General features: G+C 40.3%; 1 protein-coding gene across 1 annotated transcript in view; it reads right to left on the bottom strand.

Moving 5' to 3' along the window:
• The window catches only part of samd4a (sterile alpha motif domain containing 4A), a 71,901-nt gene that overhangs the window by 46,158 nt on the left and 1,023 nt on the right, over window positions 1-24,720 (bottom strand). The window contains exon 2 of the mRNA XM_030048357.1: window positions 23,785-24,555. Coding sequence (XP_029904217.1) covers window positions 23,785-23,980 — 196 coding nt within the window. The 5' untranslated portion in view covers window positions 23,981-24,555. The remainder of the gene's footprint in view (window positions 1-23,784; window positions 24,556-24,720) is intronic.

Here is a 24,720-nt window from a genome sequence, read left to right as displayed (position 1 = left end):
ATCCCAAAAGGGACCCAAACCTGAAAATTCATACCAAAATTTCTCACCCTGGCAGCTGTTTTGGGTGCGCCAACAGCAGTATTTTTTAGTTCTGGTACACAGTTTAAAACACTTTGGGGATTTTTAACATTTTTACATAAATTACCAACATTGCTGTGATGAGTAAAACAATGTTTGTTTAAAAAAAAAAAAAAAAAAAAACAGATCATAGTTGCCAAAGACCAGCAGTTATATATTGGTTTTCATGCTGAGATGACCAAATTAGATTCCCTGACAATGTTTTGAATTTTTCTGCTGCAGAGGAAGTCAGTCGGAAGGAGAAGAGGGGAGAAAAACATACTGCCAAATCACAGCTAAATAAAAGCAGATTCAAAGCATCAGCATCGGTGGTGGATGTCCTTACAATAGATAGAAGTGGAAGGGAAGGACGTGACCAGAACGAAGGGGAAGGCAGACACCATGTGATGAGTCATATGCCATGACTTCTCCAGTATTACAACAATAAAGTTAACATCTTTGATTTGTTCTCTACCACATATATTTTAAAGGCCAATGAGTTACCTATGGCTAATGAGGAGGTTGGAAGTTGGCGGAAATTTTTTCAGGTTGTTTTGTGATTTTTGTGTAGGTCTAGTCCAGAAATATGTGCAGTAACTCTCTTGCTGCACAAAGGAGTATGTTACAGGACACTAATGTTAGCCATAATTTTGTCTTTTTGATGACAAGACAATTCCTTTCCTGTTTACATTATGTTACTTATTTTAATGCTTGTGCAGATGTTGAGACAGTTATGTCAGTGACAGCACTTGTATTATGCTATGTGTCACAACACAACAGTTAATTAAGATAGCATTATTGCCTGTCACAAAGTAACAGAAATAGGATGCAAACTGACAGCAGTAACTGGACGGACTGGAGGAGGTGGTGAGAGGGGCCTGCTTGATCAAAGCGGCGTTCGTGATTACTAACCAGGTGTACAGTTCAGATGGGGGAGTTTTAAGTGAACCACTTATTTTTCTGACTTGATGCTGATATGGCATGCTGATATACAGTTTACCAGCACTCTGACATTTTAAAAATTCTGTATCACTCTACTTTACAAGTGTTCTGAAATAACTGTTAATTCCATTAACATCTGTAATCTACACTGTAACAACTACACACTGCAACAGAGCAAGGATGGACATGTTTCTAAAAATAACTTGGAGTTATATTATGAATGGTTCTCAGAAGAGGATGTGAGGGAGGAAAGAAGCCAAGATACCGCAGCTTTCTGCGTTTTTTGCCCCACTGTTGAATATAAGGCAGCACTGCCTCCGAGGCTGTAGTTATAGTTAGGGCTATGGTTAAGATCAGGGTTAGGAAATGCTGCCTTAAAGGAAACTTCCAGGGCAAGAAAGTACCATGAGCAAATACTGCTATGCAAACCTCCAGGCATGCTAGCTTGCAGCCTGAAATTGATTATGTTCAATTCACTTTTTTGTCAGCCTTGTTTGGAGAACTGTTGTACAGAAGTACTATCGCACTTGGTCGTGCTGTTATATTGAACATCAGCACAGCTGTGATTATCTTCTACAACCAAATCAAAGCCGTGCTGAAGCGTCAAGGACTGGTATACAAAAAAGCATCTACCAGGAGTAATTTACTGGCCAAAGTACAAGAATGCACATGGATGGATGTTTTTGTTTTTAAGAGGCCTGACACTTATTATATGTTGCCACACTGTAATGATGTTAAGTGTCACCTAAGGCTGTGTGATATGGCCCAAAAACGACAAAACAAAACAAAACAAAACAAAACAAAAAAAATCAAAATTAAAGATTATTCACAATTCTAATCATGCTTTTTCTTGTTTTTTCCCTAAAAAAGTCTATGTGTGTAAGTTGCCTTTAAAAAAAAAAAAAAAAAAAAAAAGGGACACAGCCTTTTTGGGAATAAATATCTCGTCTAATGAAGCATTTGGTGCCATCTTGAGATCGTTGATTTATTTGATAGGTTTATGTGTGATATTCCTCTTCCACACATGAATACTGTAAAACTGCTCATTTAAACCAGTACATGTAGCAGTCTCTGGTGTTCTGACAAGATATGACTTTCTGCTATTTCACAGTAATGCTACATGCAAAAAAAAAAAACACAATTAAAACTCCTCAGTGGTCATTTCCCGGAACATCCCAGAAATTGTCCAACATTTACACTGGAGTCACTGCAGTCAGTTAAGCTCCCTTATTTCCACATTATTTTTCCCCATGTGTGGTCTTTACCATAGCTTATCAGACTGTTAATCTTGTCACTTCTTTGCAAGCTTGTGATTTGCTCACACTGGTGAACAACAATGCGTGTAACAGTGCATACTATGTCGGAGCATCCTGACGTGCGTGCTAGAGCCGGTAAAGGTAGGGCACATTCACACTGTGCCAGCAAATTAATGGAACCAGTCGCATTAGTCGAGGGGCCTATGGTTTGATCAAGGGGGGGAGTAGGAATGTGTCTGTAGGAATGGGCATGTTGAGCAAATTGCTGTGTTTGATACCAGGTTGATGCCAGTAGTCCAAAAATATGTCAGTGCCCGTTTTTCTATAGCATCGTAGGTACCAAATGTATTTATTTAGATTTAGCATTCTGCAGGCCATAACATATTTTTCTGGAGCCAACGGGGACAGTATACATACAATTTACACTTGTTCAAGTGTGCTCCAAGCAAGAGACAAACACGTGAAAGATGGAGCGACAGCTCCGCCTCTGTTTGTCCCAAAGAAACACAGCAAAAGTCATGTATGGAAGGATTTTGCATTCACGGCAGATGCTCGGGGATACTAACAAAGTCACAAAACAAAATATGCAAATGGTGCCATTAAAGTTTCCCATTAAGTAGTTGTTTCTCTTTCTAATTATGTATAAGCCTACTTATAATTTCCATATTTTTCTCACGTCTCTGCCGGATACTGCAAATGAAATTCTATGCAATCTAGAAAGTTGCTATTTAAGCACTTATTGTTTGTTTTAAATACTTGAATGCTTAAATATTTGAATGTTCAACAGATTTTAATAAAGGAGTGTATGTTGAAGTAAATGGGATTTTTTCTTCTTCTTCTTCTTTTTCTTTTTAACCATGGTATCAAAACAGGTATTGAGAATTGTGGAAATTCACTGGTACTGGTATCGACTACTGAATTTCTGGTACTGTGACCCTACCTAACCCTAGCTAACATTAACTAACACTGTTTCTATATAAAGGGAGGTGAAGCAACATCATTGTGGCAATTGTCAATTCTATATCAGTAGCTACCAAAACCTAAAACAAACAAACAAACAAACAAACAAACAAACAAACAAAAAAACAAACAACTCTAAAAATATAAGACAAACCCTTGAGAAACCAGGTGCTAAGATTATCCCAGTCTTATAGCTTTCTGTTCAAACCTCCTTTTCCTTGACTCAACACCAAGCCCCACCCAAACAAATAATTCCTCAGAATCAGCGCTCCAGCACAGGGTGGGACCACTGTATAATACTATACTGCTAACACACATACATGGTGGGGCTGCACTCTCTGTTGTCTCAGCTTTCAGCATCACTCCCTAGTTGGTGCACACACACACACCAATTTCAAGAATTTTTCTGGTGACACCTTCACATTGGGGTGAGCAAGGTTTATCCCATGGCAGGAGAGGAGGGGATGGAGTGAGTTAAGGAGAAAGAAAGAAAAAAACAGCAAATAAAAAAGAGGGTCACTACTGACAAGGACAGGGAAAACCCCGAAAAAGAACCAAAAACCCAAAGAGCAAAAGAAAGAATTGAAAGAATGAGAGAGCAAAAGAGCACAGGGTAAATGAAAGAACAAAGTGAAAACAAAAAGGAAAAGCCGAGAAAGAACAATGTAAAAAAGGAAAGAAGGAAAGAGTGAAAGAAAAACACAAGAGTGAAACAGTGAAATGGATCAAGAATGAACAAAATGAAAGGGCAACAAAGAACAAACAAAAAGGCAAGAAAGCAAGACTGCAAAACAGAAAGAAAAAGAGAAAAAAAGCAATAAAATCAAAGGTAAAACACAGGAGTGAAAAGGCAGAAACAAATGAAACCCCTAAAGCAGCAAAATAAACTCAGAAAAAGAAAAGAAAAAAGAACAAAAGCACAATAAAGATAATCAAGAAAGAAAGCAAGAGAGAAAGAAGAGAAAAGAAAGTGCACATAAAGGGATAAAGTAAGACATACAGTGGACAAGGCGTGGTAAGAGAGGATATACAGAGAGAGAAAGAAGTGTGTCTCCATGAATGAGCTCATCCTACAGTAGGTCTATACTGCCTCACCCAGAGAGAGAGAGAGAGAGAGAGAGAGAGAGAGAGAGAGAGAGAGAGAGAGAGAGAGAGAGAAGCAAGGGCTGTGCCCTGACAAGAAGGCCAGGCAGGCTCCCACAGGCCCCAGCCAAAGGTAGGGGCCCCAGCAAACACACATACACACACACCACAGGCATACAAAAGGTAATGGGGGAGGAGAAAAGGAAGGAAGTATGGAGAGACTTCTGACAGGCAGGTTACAGAGAAAATGACTAGAGTTCAGTGGTGTCAGCAGATTAAGACTGGAGGAAGAAACAAGGGAGAGAAAATGAATGACAAGACAGATTGAAAAGAAATAAAGAAACAGAGAGACAGAGGAAGGAGAGAGAGAGGGAGAGAGAGAGAGACAGAGTAAGAGTGAGAGTGAGAGTGAGAGAGAGAGAGAGAGATTAGCCTAGTCTTAGCCCCAGGCTGACCCACTGACACACAGCTGACTTGAGGAAGAGAAAGGAAGAGAGAGGGGGAGGTTTTCACTCTCTTGCTGCAAAGTCAAAACCAGCAATGTCTTCCAAAATAATGGCTACATATGAACTTTTTATCTCTAATGAAAATTAAGGTTAGGCATGAGCTCTCCAGAGAAGCTAAGGATATATCCACTGTTATATCCTCTCACAGTGCAACACATCATCAATTTGTGCCGATACATTCCCAGAGTTGTTTTGTGAGGTGCAGTTTTTTTTTCTTTACCAGTTTGCTATCAACCTGCCTCATCTACTTCTACTTAAGTGAATTCCTGAGTGACTTCGGACAGCACCAACATACATATTACTAGTTAGCCATCTAGTTCATGAACACTAGAGCGTGTGTGACGACAGCCATCCACACCCTTACTCAAGACGCAACAACACTGTCTCAAACTCAAGGAAGCTTCCAATTTAGGTAGAATTTCTAGGTAGGACTTTTTTTTTTTTTTTTTACAACAGCAAATTGCATTACAGGCTTCCAATTAAAAAGCTCACACTCATCATGCTGTATAATACAAGTCTCTGGTATCGTCATGTGCTCAGTACTTCCCAAACACACATAATTTCACTGAAATACTGCTGCAATGACCACAGAATCCTCTCATGTGCACCTCAGTCATGAGCCATGTGTGCACAAGCGTGTCCATCCAACTTGCTTGTCCACTGAAATGAACACACTGTGATGAGTGTGAGGTTTTTAAACTAAACTTTTCATAGCCTTTTGCTTTTGAAAAATCGTAAAGTTACAGACCTTGTTTTTTCCATTGGATCAGAGATGGCTATCGTTTCCGGAATGTGACTTTACTAGGGCATATTATATCAACAATACTGGTATAAATTTGTACACGAAAAAAGTGCCATATCATGATATCAACAATACAGCAGTGTGATGACATGTTGATGCATTTGCACACCCTACTGCACAGCCTAGTGTTCTCTCACCACAATAACAAACAGAGCAGCATCAGCCTCTGGCAAAGTGTTTTCCACTTTTTCTGTGGTCACCGTCAACATGTAACCAGCACTTTCATTTGCTGAGACACACAGTCTTAATTTTTTTTTCACCCACGATTTCATTTTGGAGGGGGCAAGCAAGGTGGGCAGGGTGAAATAGAGTAAAAATACTGCAATATAAGTAGAATTAAGATGCCAAAATAAGAAATAGGCTAATGTGTTTTTTCAATTATTTATCCTATTTATCCATTTATCCTGTAGTTACATTTAATGATTTAAGTACTTTCTTCATTTTTCACAAATGTTTTGTTTTCATGTTCACCCCTTACATAGAGCAATAGAGAACAGATGTAAAAGCACACAGAATAAATTATGAACACACTGGGAAGTGTGAGAGTATTACAACCTGAAAGCCTCAGTGTCTCAGATCAAAAGTATATGAGTTGGCAGGCGGCCCTTGTAAGAGTCACGTATGATGCAAAATGGCACCTCTCAAAAGAAGGCATTTCTCCTATGAAACTCCACTGTGCTTGGATTAGAAATATCTCATGATGCCATGTTTTCTATGAGACAAAACATCACAAGGCAACAAACGGACTGAGAAATGCAAAGTACATCAACAGCTGTTTTGAGATAGCATTTACGTTTTTTAGAGAAGATTCTCCCTGAGAGATTACACATTTACAGTCGTCTTCAGAGGTGAAAATTAGGACAAATTTTAGCTTCGCACCTCAGCCATAATTTAACTGAGAGTTCTGGTACTGAAGACAAAGCAAGAGAGAGAGAGAAAGAGAGAGGGAGAGGTTGTCCATCTACAGCAGTCATTGCATCAAACAGGTATGGCTGAAACAGGCAGTCAAGCTGTCAGGAAACCAGTAAACAGCTGATTTAAACTGCTTTCTCACTCACTCAAACACATGTGGACCCACAAACACTCAGGATGCTCTGATCCGGATTTTTGGCCTACTGACTGCTATCCATCTAATCTAGGCAACAACATGAGTACACATAGTTTAAATTGTGATTTCAGAACAGAACTGTGACAACTACAGGTGTGTAAAACTGCCTTTTTGGATGGGTTTATATTTGGCAACAAGGTTAAACTGGCTAGCGAAATCTGACTAAAAGCAGCACAACTGCTACACTTCCATTCTGATAACATAAACACACACACACACACACACACACACACACACACACACACACACACACACACACACACACACACACACACACACACACACACACACACACACACACACACACACACACACACCAAAACAGAGAGGGGCAGACAGACTTCCCTATGACAATAGTAGAACAGGAAGAGGAGCACCTTTTCATAGCAGCCCTCCATCATCACAGCCAGGACACCTGGTCAAATTATAGAACATGACATAAAGTACTGCTATCATCTGGCTTTCATATTGTGTGCCTGTGTGTGTGTTCAACTGTTTGGTATGGGTGTGAGGAAATTGTGTGTATCAGTCAAGCCACCTTCCTCTCTAGTGTGTGTGTGCTCCATTTATTTATTTACCCTGTGTAATATTGGATGCTGTGGGCAGGACGGCAGTGGGTGGTGGGGGGTAAACAAGCTAGCCATTGAACTTAGCTTGACAAACCACAAAGTGGGAAGCACCTGCCTGTGACAATGAATTAAACACGTTCACCAGACTATGTCCCCCTTCCACAGGAAGAGGAAACGCATCATGACTGCAACCCTACAAGTCTCCATCCTGTTTTAGGAGCTCTCTTTCCAGTATATGATGTCACTTCACATCCACTTCAGTTCTAACGTATAAAGTTCACAGCCCATATCATTTACTCCACTTTCAACTCTTTTCTGGTCTTATTTTGTCGAAACACCAGCACCAATTATAACACTGGTGTGAAGCCACTGATTGCGCTCTAGTCTCATTTTTACAATCCCCATGATAGTGTGTCCTAAATAACAATGATATATTGATAAATAAGTAAACAATCCAGACTACCTGCAAGTTTAATCAATTTTATCATGAATGACCGTGACTTGTGGCTGCTTTTGCCCACCTGGTCAGCAATGCCTGGTCAGCAATTAGCAAATATGCTATTCATTCTATTTAGTCAATAGGGACAGGCAAACATAATGATGCTTTCTCTCAAATTAATTAAGTTTATTTAGAAAAGTAACAGGGGGGAGAAAAGGGTTTGCAGCATCACCTTAGGGTATCTTTATTCTCTTTTTACACACTCACTCGCTCACAATAATTCATCAAAAAATGGTACTGCGTCTTGGCACGGCACACACTCTCCTTTAAGGGCATGAAATAAGGATAACTGATTGGTTAAGTCAATCCCCGTCCCTAACCCCATTGATAACATATTCATCTCAATTCCACACCATTCCCAAATGTGCCAGGAGCATCTTGCTACAAAAATTCTATAAGCACACCATCACACCCTCTGCAAACTGGGTGTTAAACTGCACTTTGTAAAAAAAAAAAAAAAAAGTGTCCCAGGCCTGTTGCAATTTCAACCATCAAGCAGGATTTAGTGAGATAGATGTTCTTTACTACCAGGATTTCCAATTAATGTATTCAACTGCGGTGACATGCAACAGTCTAGTACCCTCCTGGATTACCAATACTTGTAGACACTGAAAATTTCTCACTTTCACTCTATTTTGCTTGTAATTACAGCCCTTCAGCTCTGTAGAGCAGCTAGTTATTGCCAGTTAAAAACAGCTTACTTGGATAACTACACCATGCTATGTGCAGAGTACATAGTGGAATCATCCTTGATTGGTTTGTTTTAGGTTAGTAAAGAGGTCAGATAATGAGTTTTTATCCTCAATATTTTTCCTAGCACTGGGTGCTTCAGTTTCCTAGAAGTGGGATACCACAGCCACTGAATGAATGGGGAGCAATTATTTGCCATGCTCAACTCCACTCAATCCTTCCTCCCTTTTCCTCTTGAGTCTTTCATCAACATCCCCTCTTCTGTGCTACAGGAACAACTGGGGGTTGATGTCTTGGAGGCGTGGTGGCTTAAAGGAGAGCAGATGAATTCTAGTCTACCTGTGGAATTGTACGTAGTGGTTCAGTGATGGGGAGGCTCCGAATGTGGCAGTCGCAGCTATGTCGGGAATGTGAGCCTCCGCTCTGCCAGGGCTGGACTGGAGAAGCCCACAACTCTATTTAAGGAAATGGCAGCCAGGGGCCCACAGACTCTCTCTCTCTCTGTTTCTGTCTGTCTTTCTTTCCTCCCTCTCTCTTTGTCCTTCTCACCCTCCTCTTTCTATCTGTCTCTCTATCTCTTTCAATAATTAATTCCCTTTCTGGACAAAAGGTTTACATCTGTACTTACTGGGAAGGAGAATAACACACAGCATACACAAACACACTTGTAGGCAGTAGTGTATTAGCAGTGAGGTTTGTGTAATCATCTCTGGTTTGGTTGTGAGGTCAACAGAAATGTGTCTTTGTAAATCAGTGTAGTCCTACAGTTGGCCAAAAACAACAAGAAACTAGTCAAAGAAAGGAGAAGAAAGAGAGCAGGCAAGGTTAGCAATCGACTGAGGAAGACAGCATGCCAATGTAATATGAATGCAGACATCTTCTGTTTCTTACTTCTTGACCTTACTGGGCCAACACAATGCTAAAAACCATGATGAAACTTGAGTGTGTAAATCATCCAAGAAATACAATCACACTAGGGTTAGATATCTGATATCAGCCCTTCGGGGTCATCTACCTCTGATATGATGGTGGTTCCTCTCCAACTACAGCAACAGAAAAATAAAGATCAAAATTCTGGAGGAAACAACGAATGCTTGGAATTGTTGAGGTGTAAAAATGGTCAATTTTGATATAGAGAATACTCACATGAAACACTGCCTATCTGTAGCCTACATGCAATCATATATTTATCAGCCTTCAGTCAATATCGTCAGAATCCTAAAACCCCCCCGCACACACATTTAATTATTGTGACCAGCATCACAGATCAGAAAGCTGAGCATGCAGTGACAACTTGCACAGTAGTGAAATAACCGGTTTGACCACACCAGTGTGTGTCTAAATAGGTTTTATACACCAACTTTACAGCTCAGTCAGAATGAACTAAGAGCGAGTACATTCCTCCAAGCAACAGTGATCACTCCTGTCGTGTGTGTGTGTGTGTGTGTGTGTGTGTGTGTGTGTGTGTGTGTGTGTGTGTGTGTGTGTGTGTGTGTTTGTGTGTCCACAGAACTTGAATGGAGTAAAACAGTCATTGCTCTATTTGCTGTTGTCATTTGTTGCCATTTGTTGTTGTGTGTGTCTCCTATTAGCTTCTCCATTCAGCATTTGCAAACTAGCAAAAGTAGCTGGTCAGCATAATGAGATATACGTTTTACTTAACTCCTGAAAATCCTACAAACTGTTGTAGTGTAGTCAAACTTTAGTGTAGAAGAAAAGATTTTTTAATGTTTTTTATTTTGTTAACTTTAAACGGCTATCAGACTCCAGCTGAAAGGCTATTATGTCTTTGCACTGCTTTGTTTCTTGCTGCAATAATAAGTCAGCGACTTGCTGCATGTCACTACCACCACTGTGCTATCACAGCAACAATATATTGTTGCCGTGAAAATAAAATAAAAAAAATATAAAACATATACAACATAAAAATGTCCACTGCTCCAAACATCAAGGTGTGCTGATGGGAAAGCTCATTCTGCCCCATTCAAATTCTGTGTGTTTGCTATGTCCACTTGAGTGGCATGTAAATTCAGTGCACTTAAGTTGCTTCATTCGTTTCACTGCGTGTGTGAATATTTGTGCAAGCAGTGGTTTCTGATGTATATTTGAGTGTCATGCGGAACACTGGGTGCTGTTTAGTGCGGTGTGTGTGACAGGGAGTTTACCCAACATCCTCTCCTCAGCCCTGTAAGGCCCGGGGGATGTGGTAGCATCCGGCTGTAGCACCATGTGAGTAGACACAGCACAAACACACACAGAGACCCATTCAGAAAAAACATGCCAGCACAATAGCCTGGAGCTCTACTCTGCCTCCACTGGGCTCAGCGGTTCAAGATGGCAGGCAGCTGGTTGAACATCAGTTCATGTGTTTTGTCCAAACGTCAAAACCCACCAAGCTGTTACCAGTTTGAAAAAACGCCATAGGAAACGGCAGGAGGCCTCAGGGCCATTGTCTTTAAACAATCAATCCAGTGTAAGAGCAAGCAAAAAGACATGTAGATTTTTCCAATGCCATTTCAATGCAATATAGATTCAGCTACTGTGAAAAACATTGAATGAAGGCATAATAGCAAATTTGCAGATTTAATTTAAAACTTGCACGTTCACTTACATCATGAATCATGTCTGTCAATTCATCATGAAGTGATTCATCACATGGTAACTTTTAGTTTACATTTACATTTAGTTTACATTTAGTTTCACCTAATGTTAGGCTGATCAGCAGAGAAACAGAGGGTTAGATGCAACAACTTTGTGTAGAGCCCTGTGGCAGGCAGCCAGTCCAGAGCTTGTTAGTTACTGAAACAGTATTTGTCTTTCTTTTAATTGGTCTCACAATCACAGAGACTATAGGGTGGTCAGGAACAAAGTTTAGGAACACCAATAAACTGTATAAGACCAAGGCATTCAGATGTTACCGTCACAAAAATTGACCCTTCACTGTATTGACTTACACTTCAAAGAAAAAAATTCAGTATTTGCAATTATGAATTGCAAATATCTGAGAATATCAGACCTGCAAAGATTCAGGAATTGTAGACTGGAGCCCGAATTTAGAGCTAGGGTTGGGCAGAATGACTTCACTCCATCTTGTTCTCAATTATTATATCATATCATGACATTTAAAACCACATTAATAATGATAAATTGAAAATAATTTATTTTATACATTGCTTTGTTTTTTTTAATTGCCCTACTGGAAAGCAGTAGGGAAGTCAGTCAGCAGTTAGTTTCAGAGGGCCATATCTCCAAACCTGTTGAGCTTATTTCCATGAATTTCGGTGAAAACATTCATGTTGTCTTATGAATGGATTTATACAAAACTCATGAGCCAAGTAAGTTTTTATGCTGACTGGTCTAAAGGGGGCATGGCAGTGTGCACTCTACTAAGCACCATCTTTCAGGTTATCAAATGCAAACTTAACATCTCACTAATTTAAATCTAAAAGTCATATCAAATTAGACAGCTAACTCAAAGCAACTGCCTTTTAGTGAAGCACAGACCAACAAATCAAGACCAGCAGCAATGCACTCAAAAAGACAGAACCTCAGGCTCTGAAACAGAAAGAGAAACTTAAGTCTAATATTTGCTCAAATTATAACCCCAAAAGGCTTCAAACGTATAAATTTCAAAGATACATAAAAGCAGCATTTTGCTATTGCAACTGTTTGTCTGTCCAATTCACCCCAGGCAACAAATCAGCATCATTCATGATATCCAGAGAAGGAACCCTTTATATTTTGGTTACCTCATAATCTTTCTTCTAGCACTGGGCTCAGGCCAAAGTGTATAACTCCCACTGTCCCACAAGTTGCATTCCCCACCATGCAGCAAGCTACTGCTTGTTTAACCATTTCATTGTTCAGTAATGTTTTATTTTTCTACATTAATTCTTATTAAGAAGTGATATATCTCCTCACCATCTCTTTTTTTTTTTTTTTACTTCAATTTCAATCAAAAAATCAACAGCACTAACCCTAAAAAATCCATAACAGTCAAACCTTTCTGTAGACGAAGTCTTAACTTAGGGTTGATAATAAACTTCTGATCTAATCACAGTAATAAATAAATAAATAAATAAATAAATAAGTGAATTAATAAATTACTCAATTAATTAATAAATTACAGTGAAATAACCACAACACCAAAAACTAATGATCACATTTCTTCTCACTTATTTTAGGATTTAAAGTTTGGCATTAAGGTTGGCACATTGACTGGGTTGGCGCATCGACTGGGTTTACAGGGAAAGTTAGTACCTTGGTTATTCTGGAACCTCACAATGAGCACAGCTTCCTGGAGGAGCCTGGACTGGATGAGGTCATTTCCACCAACCAGGGACTCAAAGACCCCTGTTGTATGGCTGTCACGGCAACCATTGCCATGAGGCTCTCTCACCGACTGGTTCTACTGATGTCACCCTTGCCTCGCTGGCCAACACCATGTAAACCAATCAGAAGTGAGTGAGTGTGCTTGGCGACACCTTGCTGTATCTCTACAACCAACTGTATCCTCCTCATGGGAGGAGGAAACACTTTAGGACACAGCTGCACCTACAGCATCATCTAAAATCTGTTGTGCAAAGCTGGCTAAAAAAAATACCAATTAAGAATAATTTTCATTTCATAAAAATAGTCACTTTGAGAATTACTGGCAGCCTTCATGAAGGAGCAAAAAAATGACTACATAAAGTAATACACATCATGATTCAAATGCTGCACAAACATTAAGAAACTGTGTATTTTACTTACTATTACTTAAAAAATTATCTTAGTCTACTACACATTATCATGAAAATCCCATCTCAGTCTTGTTCAGTCTGTTTCACTGTGGTATAAATGCAATGTTGCACACACACTACAAAAATGCGATCATGGCTATTAAAAAAATAGCATAATCAGATGAAAATAGCACTAAACATACACAGGGCAATAGTTTCAGAAGTCTGGAACAGTTGCAAATTTGTTAAGAAGAAGACGCATACATTTTTTCCCAATGCTGAGCAAGGAAGACACTGAGGGAAGAAGCCAAGCATCACAGTTTCAGAACTGCACAGTTTAGAAATTTTGTTTTAAAAAGTTTCAAAACCAGCTGTTACATGCCTGCTCCATGTTAAAAACTCTTTGGAAGACTTGCATGAAAGATGCTTACTAAGACAAACCGAGAAAGTGCCTCAACTTTGCAAGCATCACTGGAATTACAGTTGGAGCCAGGTGTTGTGGTCAGATGAGTCCAAAACTGAACTTTCCGGCCGTGCATGTTTGGCAACAAAAGATGACTGCAAAAACACCTGATACCTACAATAAAATATGGTGGTGAAACATGGATTCTTTGGGGCTGTTTTGATGCTAGTGGTCTGTCTATAAGACCAATGGTATAATGAATTCCACTAAGTACCAGGACATTTCTGCTCAAAATCTGGCTGCCTCTACCAGGAGATTTGGCCATAGATGGACCTAACCCTAACCCAACGAGAAAATAACCCCAAACATACATCAAAATCAATGCTGCACAAACAGTTGCAAAAATACAAAATCAGTTTTGCTATGGTTATCTCAGTCTGCAGACATTAATGCTTTAAAAAAGAAGGCCAACCATAAGTGCAACCTAAGAATATAAAGGATATTGAAATTATCTGCAGGAATGGTGCCAGGTCCCTCCAAAAGTGTTCTCTAATTTGTCAGACATCACTTGAAGAGGCACAGTGCTCCTAGGAAGGCCTCTCAAAATATTAATCCTAGGTGCCAATAAGTTAAAAGTATGGTTTGCATAAAAACCGTGCCAATCAAACTTTGTGTTTTCAAAATTATTGTTAAAATATAAGCATAGAGCTCTCCCATTGGTTTGAGCCAAAAATATGACTCTATGTAGATGGTGATTACTTTTTAAAGCCATTTTTGTTTAAAGGGTGCCAATAACTCATCTGACCCAATTATTCAAGAACACTTCAGCCATGGTTATTGAGGGAGGCAAAAACTCTATTCATTCAATTTCCACACCCAGATTTTTCATGCTGGTCCGAGGGAGCGGTAACGTATGGGTCACAAGCCCGCTTCTCTAACCATAAGGCCATGGCTGCCCCTTCTTCTTTTGTCATTAGGAGAGTTAACCATCCAGGCAGAAAAGAAACAAACTCTGAGACACTATAATTAATAAGTCTCACAAATATTTGGCACCGGGTGAGTACGAATGAAAGAGCGCTAGTTTAAAGGGAAATCAACTTCATTTACAAAAGGCATATCTAAATCTATATCTATACATACACACATATAGATATATCTTTATACATTCTAAAGAAGTCAAACATTTCTGAGTGTAATTCTCACCAAAAAAAAAATAATAATAATAATAATAATGGCGGTGTTATGTAGTTAAGATGTAAAATCTGGGAGTAATACAGATTTTTTTTTTTTTTGGCTAATACGTCAGTAGCAGACATATCAATATCCAACTGAAGGCTTTATTTTTGTTAACATTTGGATTAAGGATTGGGCCCTTAAAATGACAGTGTGTACTCTATGGGATGACATCTTTCTTGTCCCGAGTCAACCCTATGTTATTCTGTGTGCTCCCTTGTCTTGATGTATCCATTTGCCTGAGCTGTTGGGTCTGGATGGCGCCCAAACTTATCCAGCCTCCTTATACAATGAAGCGTACTGTACAGTATAGCCAGCTGGCTGAGAGCACGGGGCAGGGGGTGGGGGTAAAGGCAGATCTAGGCAGGCCTTGGGAGGGGGGTATATGGGGAAATATTATACCTCTGTATGTCTGGTCTGGATGGGACGAGACTGACTGGTCATCTATGAGACAGGCTGGCATCTCTGATCTCCTCACCTGTTCCCCCCTCCTCCCTCTCTCTGTGTGTCACTCACAGAAACACACAGGCATGCGCAAATCACCAAGAAAAGCCATTTTTCTTTTGATGCCCACATAGAATCTATTTTTCAAACTATCTTTTTTCAACTTACAATTATATCTTCAGTCAGGCACAATGTAAACTGATCCATTATTATTTTTCAACCAACACTACTTGCCTTGTAGTTATAAAAACAAAATCGACCAGGAGTAAATGTATTCATCCAAGTGTATTTCTGTCTACTTGAAATGATTGCTTCATGCAAGCAGATCAGCAACTCAAATGCAACTGAGGACCAAGTGTGTTTTTTGATTGTGGTTGGGTGTAAACATACACAGATACACACAGTGTGGTAATCCATCCATTTGAGGAAGGTAAAGCTGGGATCAAAGTTTCAAAGAGGCACAGAAGGTTTTGGAGAGAAACTAAACCTCAAGGATTCATGAAGCGCTTGATTGCATAATCCCTGATATCAGTGACACCTCGTCTGCCTCTCTCACAGATAAAAATCAAGAGCCTGACAAGTCTGAGGCTTTAAGTAGCTCCCATCAGTGTGGAGTCCTTTTGGCAGCTTGTGCCCCATGAAGCCTCGCTGTTTTCTTTCTCTTTGTCTCTCTCTCTCTCTCTCTCTTTTTCCCCTCACCTGAGAGTGAAAAGAAAAACCCTTAGCTGATAAGGACAGAAGAAGAGGCAAGCCTCTTTTGAACCCCCACCCTCTCCCAGTTGCTTTGGCAGGTTCTCCGTCCCCATTCCTGAGGTTCAGTATGAGTTCACGGAACACGCAGTCAACTTCCAGAAATAAACTGTTTGCTCATGCGTGGGTGCAATGAAATAGTTTGACACCCCAATGAGAGACAAGCGCTCTTTCTCTCTCTCTCTCTCTTTCTCTCTCTTTCTCTGGACAAGACAGGACGGGAGGTGTAGTTCTAGAGAAGCCACAAAGTTGTTGGTGACTAGTGCTTGTGTGTGTGTGTGTGTGTGTGTGTGTGTGTGTGTGTGTGTGTGTGTGTGTGTGTGTGTGTGTCTTTAAGTATGATGGATCAGATCACCTAACTCATAACCTTTATCTGTGGGAGCACTAGACATATGGACACTCCCTTGGCAGCACAGACGTCTAACAAGTTTAGTCTCAAGTTAAAAGATAATACCAAAGCTTTTTTGTGCCCTCCAAAGCTAACATCCCTCAAAAAACATGTCACCTAACAAACTGTAGAGTCACATCCATCTATTTCAGTTAATTTCAAGCTGGGTTTGACAATATAAAGATGATATTTTAAAACTAATTTTTTAAAAATAATAATATTTTAAAATCTAATTACATACGGCATATAGTGCAAAATGAACTGAAGAAAGGTAAACCAGATTTAGACAGAAATACGTGGGCTATTAATCTAAATAACACCAGATTCTCCCTAAAGTCTTCATCTTTTCCCCTCTTCACCCCACCCATCCCCTCTTTCTCACTCCTCCTCTCCCATACCGCAGTGCACTCCAGAGACCTTACCTCCACTAAAGGTGGAATCAGTTTTCCTTTTCCATTGTGTCTTTTTTCCCTCCGCATTGGAAAAGCCTCTATCCAAATCCCGTTGTGCGCCTGACTCAAGTGTGCTCCGACGTGCCCACATTCCTAGACAGTATCCCCAACACCGGAACCGTTTACAGCCTCAGCCAGGAATGCTGATTTCCAGCCCAGGTTTTCATCAGACCTAGTTTAGTCAACGAGTGCAAGAGGAATTCACTGAGTAATACTAGCCATTATACAACACACACTTTCCCTCCGTGTCAGTCATCTTACACACAGACAGATGCAGAGTTATTGTCTCTCCCTTTAGCTCCAACAATATTAGATTCTGCACACAAGCACCAGCAGTTCACACAAAAAGTAATCCTTCTTTAGCTGGAAGTCATTTTTTGACCTACATTCAACCAGCTTTTTCAAATTCAAATTTTAAAGTGAGGTTAACCCACCACCCAGTAGAATCTCAGTATTTCTTATCATTTTGGAGCTTCCAGGTGTAAATGAAGCTGTGTTTTTCAATGTGGTACAGCTACCGGCTATACAGACAACTGCTGCGTTGGCCACGGCCAGTAACTTTGGTGGGTAAAATTACAATTTATTAAATCCTCTCAGCAACATATTTATATTCTAGTTACCACAGCGAATCAAAATGCACACAATCTGCAGCATTCCCACAGCTACACTGCAAGTGACAGAAGACTTAGACTTTTACATTCTGTACAAAAATAAGCCGCTGTCCTTTCAACAGTTACTAGTATTGCCTATTTTCTATTTAAGATAAAATAGTTTCTGTGCTGTTTATCATTTACTCTGTGTTGTCTGAACAATTAGTCTAATGAAAATGCATAGCCTAAAGCCTGAGCATGCACAATCATTCCTCAATGTCACTGCTGCTTCTGGCTTAAACTCGCTGCTCATATCAGAGCAGCTCTGTCTTGATGTTTTCCTCAGTCTTGAAGCCTTTGCACAAACCCACTGGAGGTTTTACTAATCAATCATGTTTGTGGAGCTGAACCTGACAGACCACAGTCATATCTTCCTTTTTAGATCAATCAACTAGGCCTAAGTAGTGACAAAAAGCATGTTACAATTCCATTTGTTATGAAAAGTAAAGCAATATTCTGTGATTTTTTAGTTTTTGGTTTAATTGCTGCTGTTTTTTCTTGAGACATTTCCATATAGATGCATTCAGGAGTCACATGTGGATGCTTTCCAATTTTCCTTGTGGAAAAATTATTAGTTGTCATGCAACAATACTGCAATATGTAACATGCAATTAGACAAAGTTTACCAAAAAGTATAGTTTCAAGTTTACAACACAGGTGCTTGTACATGCAGATTCCCTCCCTTCTAACATTTGCAGCCATGCAGGCCAGGTAAGCAGTACACCTCACCACATCCAAATGAAGCTGGTCATTCAGAACATGAGGCCCACTGTCCTGTAGTGACCCCACCCCCTTACACTAACCCTACACTCATGTGTGTGTGTGTGTGTTAGAGGTGGGGGGGTGGGGTATGTGTGCATGCTCTCTCATGCACTTGTGTCTTCCTTCAGACAGTGCTGTGCACACTATGCATGTCCTTTCAACTTGATCTGATACTGTCCCTCTTGGGATTGGCTGAAAAGACGTTTTGTTCTCCTTGTGAGGGGGGTGGGGGTAGAGGGGTTGAAAGTCACATTCCCGAATAACCACAAGTGAAAAGCACAGCCAGGTTTGCTCCCATCAAGAATTAGAGAAAACCAGCCGTGGTTTGGAGGAATGAAACTTTCGCTGTATGGCTTGTCCATCAAAATAAAAACGAAAAACTGAGAACTGCTCCAATTATAAAATCATAGTCAGGTCCGTGAGGTGATTTAGGGAGGATGAGTGGACACTGCTTCTCCTTTGCTGACCATGGGTTTTAAGTGAAAAGTTAGGGAAAACAACATCCCTGGTTCATCTTTAGCAAGTCTGTACTGAGCAGATCAAATGGAAATACAGAGGCTTTGAGAAAAAAAAATGCACTGACTCATAGAACAGCGACTCAAATTACTATGAGTCAAAGAAATCACTATGCCACAAGCTCAAAATAACATCAAGGTGAATAAATAAATAAATAAACCCTGCATGACCGAACAGTGTATGTCTTTCAATATGATAATGCATCCATTGACTACGATTGCATCTCAAGCAGCAAATAAAGTCTCATCACTCGCTAGGTCCCAAAACAAGGCCGCCTCTTCAGCCACTCAGAGAAGTAGGTCATTGAGGATTCCATTCATTTGTACACCGCTTTCCAAACAGTTGCGCTTTTCCACTCAGCCCAAGACTTCCAGCTGCATGTTAACCCTTTAACAGCCAGCAGTGTCATTTCTGCAACAACACAGGATTTCATGTGTTTTAGTGATCAGAAACATTGAGAAATTATATGAGTAATGAGCTCATCGTCCAAGAAATGCTTGTTTATTCTGTCAGTGACTTGTTCTCAGTAAAGTTGGTATTTCATTTTATCCCTGAATTGGTTGAGTGTCACTGTGATTAACAACTCATATTTACAAATATGAAAATGAAAGTAGCGCTTAAAAAAAAAAAAAAAAAAGATTAATCCAAGCTAACATTTTTAGACTGAAGTCAGCAATTTTCTGTGTTGATATGTGTGTTTGATTTTGGCCATTTTGATGCCAAAAAATACAGGTATTGTTTCTCAAAATTGTATTCTTGTCAAGGCGGAAGAGCCTCTGAAACAGCATTTAAACCATAATTGACACAAAACTTGCCACTGAAAGCCATGTTCATAAAACATCCAATCTATTCAATGGTAGGGGAAGCTCAGTGACACTCAGTGCCTTTCCATGAAGAATTAATTTACAAAACCCAAGACTGAACAAAAATATAATATGTGTATAGACTCAGACTACTTTCATGAAGTTGTGGTTACACAGAAACTATGATGTCAGAGAGAGTGACAACAATTGACGGATATTCTATATTTGACATGAGACAAGTATCGGCCTAGTATACCACAAAACCCACATATCAGTCTCATCCTAGCAGATAAACACTTGAAAGAGCTACCGCAACATACCAGGAGGATCACGTAACCAGACGGCCTCCTCAATCTCCTGCTTTTCTGAAACATTTGCCCTAACATTAACTCGCTGGTGCTGGAAGAAAGCTGCTGCTGATACTGTCATACTTTGCTGAATCAGCGGGAGGTAGACACGTAGGCTACAAGTTGACACAGGTGAAGAGGGACCAAAGGGCGTTGCCAAATTTCAATCTAGTGGCACAGAAACTAGAAATTTATTAAAATCTGCTTAAATCTGCTTCCACAGGGATGGAAGTTGTTCTACAGAATGAAATGTTTGGAACTGATTTGTACTGAAATTGCACTGCCATACTTTAGGTAACAATAGAGAAATTGTGCAAAAACACATTCTGCAGTTATCTGCAGTCTAGTTTGCGGGTGGAATTAATTTTATTTTGTATGTGCTGAGTAAAGTCCAACATCTACATAAAATATGTGTCCACTCAACAAAACACATTTTTGTGTCACAGCAAATTCTGACAATTATGTCCACTTGATTGACCTGTGGATTAGTAGTTCTAAAGGTTATATAAACAAGACTTTACAGTGCAAACAGCTACATAAATACACTGATGTGATTATGTCTGAGTCTAGTGCTGATGAGCATCATGAAGAAACAGTGAAAAACATGCATATGTCTAAAAATAAATAGTTGGGAAGTTAGTATATGTATACGGCAACACTTCAGTTACTCTAAGTAAACAGCTTAAGGAAATAATTTGATTACTTTGTGTGTGATTCGAAGCGTTCAGATTTCAATAGTAATTCAGTTCACATGGATTCATTCATTAAAACTGATCTACTGCCCGCTACTCCACTCAACCATATCGTTTACTTTGTAAACACAATATCCAGGTTACTGCATCTAGCGACCTTAGACATGCACAACTTGAAAATTCCCAAAGAAATCTAAGGTCTTTACACACACCACTGTATCAAAAGACCAAGCCGAAATATGGTATTAATAGGGCTCTGCTTAGCCTGATTATTACCTTACTCCAATTAAGAAAATCAGGAAAAAGGCATTTATGTGAATATTTCAACAGTCAGCGTCTTGCCTTAAATGTACTGAGATAAAAGTTTTAGTGTGCAAGTAATTGAGCAGGCCATCATCAGACTGGTCAGAGAGGCACAAGACTGACAACCATGTTTTTATTAGGCCCGGATAATATACTGCAGTATAACAATTTAATTTAATAACATAATTTTTCTCATATCAGCATGTTCAGTTAAAGCCTTCTTCCTCAGCTTGCAGTGTGATCTTGAGAAAAACAGCATAAAATCACATCCAATCCACATACATTCAGCCTACATGCCTTAATCACAATAAAAAAATAGCTTCACCTACAGTTTTGGTCTGTACACAGAAAGAACCAACATGAGTGCAAATGCCAAACCTGACTCAAGTGCAGACAAAAAAATGAGCCAACTGAAAATATAGAAGACTTGTTACCAAAAGCGAATTCACTGTAGGTTGTTTGGGCTTTAGCAAATTTAGAATAAATTAAGCATAAGCACAGTTGAAACACACCTCCAATCATGAAAGGAAATACAAGCAATTTGTTTCATCATTTTCAATACAAACAAGTCATGGAATATGATGACTTTGTGGCACAGGAACAAGTGCTAGCATTATTTCATTAATTAAGAATGTGAAATCATTTTTAGTTACCATCAGTAAAGAAACTGCACATTCAGTTTTGTTCATAACAATGTGTTTAGGTGTTTCAGTTATTGTTCAGTTAAAGACCTCTCCTCCCCCTTATAAAAATCATGCTTTCAACTTTGTTAATATGTCCATTTTTCACGCTATATTGGCTAGATAGATAAAAGCAATCAATGCCATGGCAGAGTTTATCCGCTTTTAAACTGCAGTGTACCAAGGACAGTCTCAAAATTTAGAAAGGCAAAGTTTATCATGTCATAGACCTAGCTGTTAAGTTTATCATTGCCAAAGTAAATGTGACAATATTTCAGAATTTGAATTTAAGGTCTCATCATCTAGCCTTACTCATTTACCTTTGTGAGACAACTGCCCAGCTCTTTCTGAATTGAAATTATGTGCCTGCATTCATCACCTCCAACTACACCACAAATCAAAATCAATGTAGCTGAGAATTAAAGGCTCAAACACAATATCAGACTAGGTAGGTATATCCCTCTGAATGAGTGACAGAACATGTCACAGCAGCATGTATCAGGGGATGGAAGATAGAGCATCTTTGTGTCTCTCTCTTTCTCTCTCTCTCTCACACGCACACACACACACACACACACACACACACACACACACTGAACAGTAATAGAAAAAGTTAGAGAAATTTGAGAAAAATCTGTCTTGTAGAGCTCTTGGTGAGTTGTAAAAAGGGGTTATTGCTGCCCCTTCAACTCCAGTCTGCTTTGATGTCTGACAGTATGAAGCAGCCTGATCGAGACCTGGTTTTGGGAGGGACCCACTGGAGGAACTTCATATAGTCTGCTTTGATGTCTACAGCTTTACACTGAACTATAACAAAGACCAGCCTGCATTAACTGCAGCCACTGCCCACTGTAAACCCTGATGGAAAGTCCATGTAATGTGCGTCTGCGTCTGAGTGTGTGTTTGTGTGTGTGTGTGTGTGAGAAGGGGAGACATTGCAGGGTAGGGCCATTATGTCCAGCCCTTTGAAACCACCATATAAGATGTGTTACTGCATGTCGATGTTGCCACAGGTACACAGAGACGCATGGCTCTCCATCATAGCAGCAGCAGCAGCACTTCATTCTATTTTTCATGAGCACAGTCGGTTGCCAGGGTTTTTGTTTCCATGGCCACGCTGCAGTCTGATGCAACAAAACCCAGTCAGACCCCCCTTGGGTGCCTTGGCACAATACCAACCAAGGGAAAGCTACTGCGCTATAGACTGGCACTTTGACTGACTGATGTCTCCAGCCAGCCACGGTGCCAGCTGAGCTAACACTATACATGACCCCAACCTCTTTACACAATCATTTACTGACTGGCTACAGTTCAACAATCTACTTTGTACCGTTTCATCCATCAATGATTCAGCTTTTTTATTACCCCTGATAGGTATAGTGGAGTGTTTTGAACAAAAAAATGTCTTTGGATGCCTAAGTGATGCTTGCATGTTTTGTATGTGTATTTATGTAGGTCTCTGGGCCAGCCAATTAACAGGGGCTTGGGGGCCCAAAAATACAAGACAGTTTATACAATGCTTGTGAAACTAAATTTGAGGGAGCAAACATACCCAATAAATAGACAGACTGTATTCTGAATTTCAACCTGTTCATATTTTTTCTCACTGTCTCATGTGAGATGTGATTACTGTCCCCTGTGGTCCAACAGGTGATTTGGTGATTTGTGGGAAACTATGACTGGGCTTTTTTTGTTTGTTTTTACAACTGTGCTCTCAACAAGAAAAATTGAACAGGTTTTGTTCCAAAAAAAAAAAAAAAAAAAAAAGAGTATGAGTATGCAACCCGAAGCAGCAGAAACAACACCATACAAATCACTGTCAACAAATATAAAATAAACAATACAGTAAAGACTCATACAACTCAAGTGTGAAAGATGAACTAGTGGAAGACAGAGAAAAACACAGAACCATTCCTCTCTGTAAGGCCTGCTAGCAGCTTCCAGCAGTGGGAAAGTACAAATCTCAGCAGTACACACTCAATGTATATTTCCCGACATGTAGTGCAAATGTATTATTTCATAGATCATGCCCAAAGAAAAAAAAAATAAATAGAAAAAAGGACCAGACAGTCCAAAGGTTCATTCCTTGCCCCGGTCTGTACAATCTATGATCTTTCACTGAAACGTGCAGGCATGTGTCAGCACTGTTGGAATGGCACCGGTCCTACCTGGGTTGTTGGCCTCTCCCTCCAGAACATGCAGCTCGGTACATTCAGCCAGGGAGTGCTCCAGACACAGCTGCAGGAAGCGGGCCTGGGTCCGGCTCACCCTCTTCAGCAGGGACAGCAGAGCCACCGTTTGCTCACACTCATTCCACCCCTTGAACCAGCTGGCTAGCACGCCCACCTGGTCACGAAACATCATGGTCTGAGGGGCGGGGGGCTGACTGGCGCCACACGGGAGAGGACAGTGTGGGGAGCAACTCAAAGAGCAGGCTCCCTCCCACCAACTGCTGCAGTCCTCTGGTTGCACCTGGGTTGGGCCTGACGGGGTTTCCTGTCGCCAAGGCTGGATCTGGTCTGATCAGGTGATTGTTAATGCCAACAGGGTGGTGAGGGCGTCTCAGTCAGTGAAGTTCAGCTGAAGTTCTGAGGTGTCATTCTTGCCTTCGGCAGCGGCTGGAACAGCAGGAGAACAGCCTCTGTTGAGCCTTTGGACTGTAGCTGTTGTTGGATATGTTCCTGCTGGTACTGACAGCTAGTGGGATTTCTGCACACTTGTTCTCCTGTGAGTGCCTGGCCGTCTCTGTCTGCTAATCTCCAATGTAGGGGATGTGAAGCGTTTCTTTCTAGTTGGGCATTAGCTGCTGTGAGCGGCTCTCAGGTGCTCAGTGGCACTCAGAAGGCTTGATATTTGATGAGTCAGCTTTCTTCCAGCACAAGCTGTGTCACATCAGCTTCACCCTCACTGGCATTTTCTTCAGGGAATCCCCCTTAGGCCTGCAAAATGAGGTTGTGAGAAAAAAACATCTTTCAAAGACAATGACGAGTCTCTGCCCCTATATAAAGGTCACTCACTCACTCTATCTCACTCACACATACATACAGACTTTCAAAGCCTATAATAGCGGACAGCCCGACTGGAAATGCGACAGTGTCCCTGTT

The sequence above is a fragment of the Myripristis murdjan genome, chromosome 3, assembly GCF_902150065.1.
Source record: "Myripristis murdjan chromosome 3, fMyrMur1.1, whole genome shotgun sequence".
Classification (NCBI taxonomy): Eukaryota; Metazoa; Chordata; class Actinopteri; order Holocentriformes; family Holocentridae; genus Myripristis; species Myripristis murdjan.
Note: the sequence above shows the minus strand (reverse complement) of the source record. Positions and strands in the feature narration are given on the sequence as shown.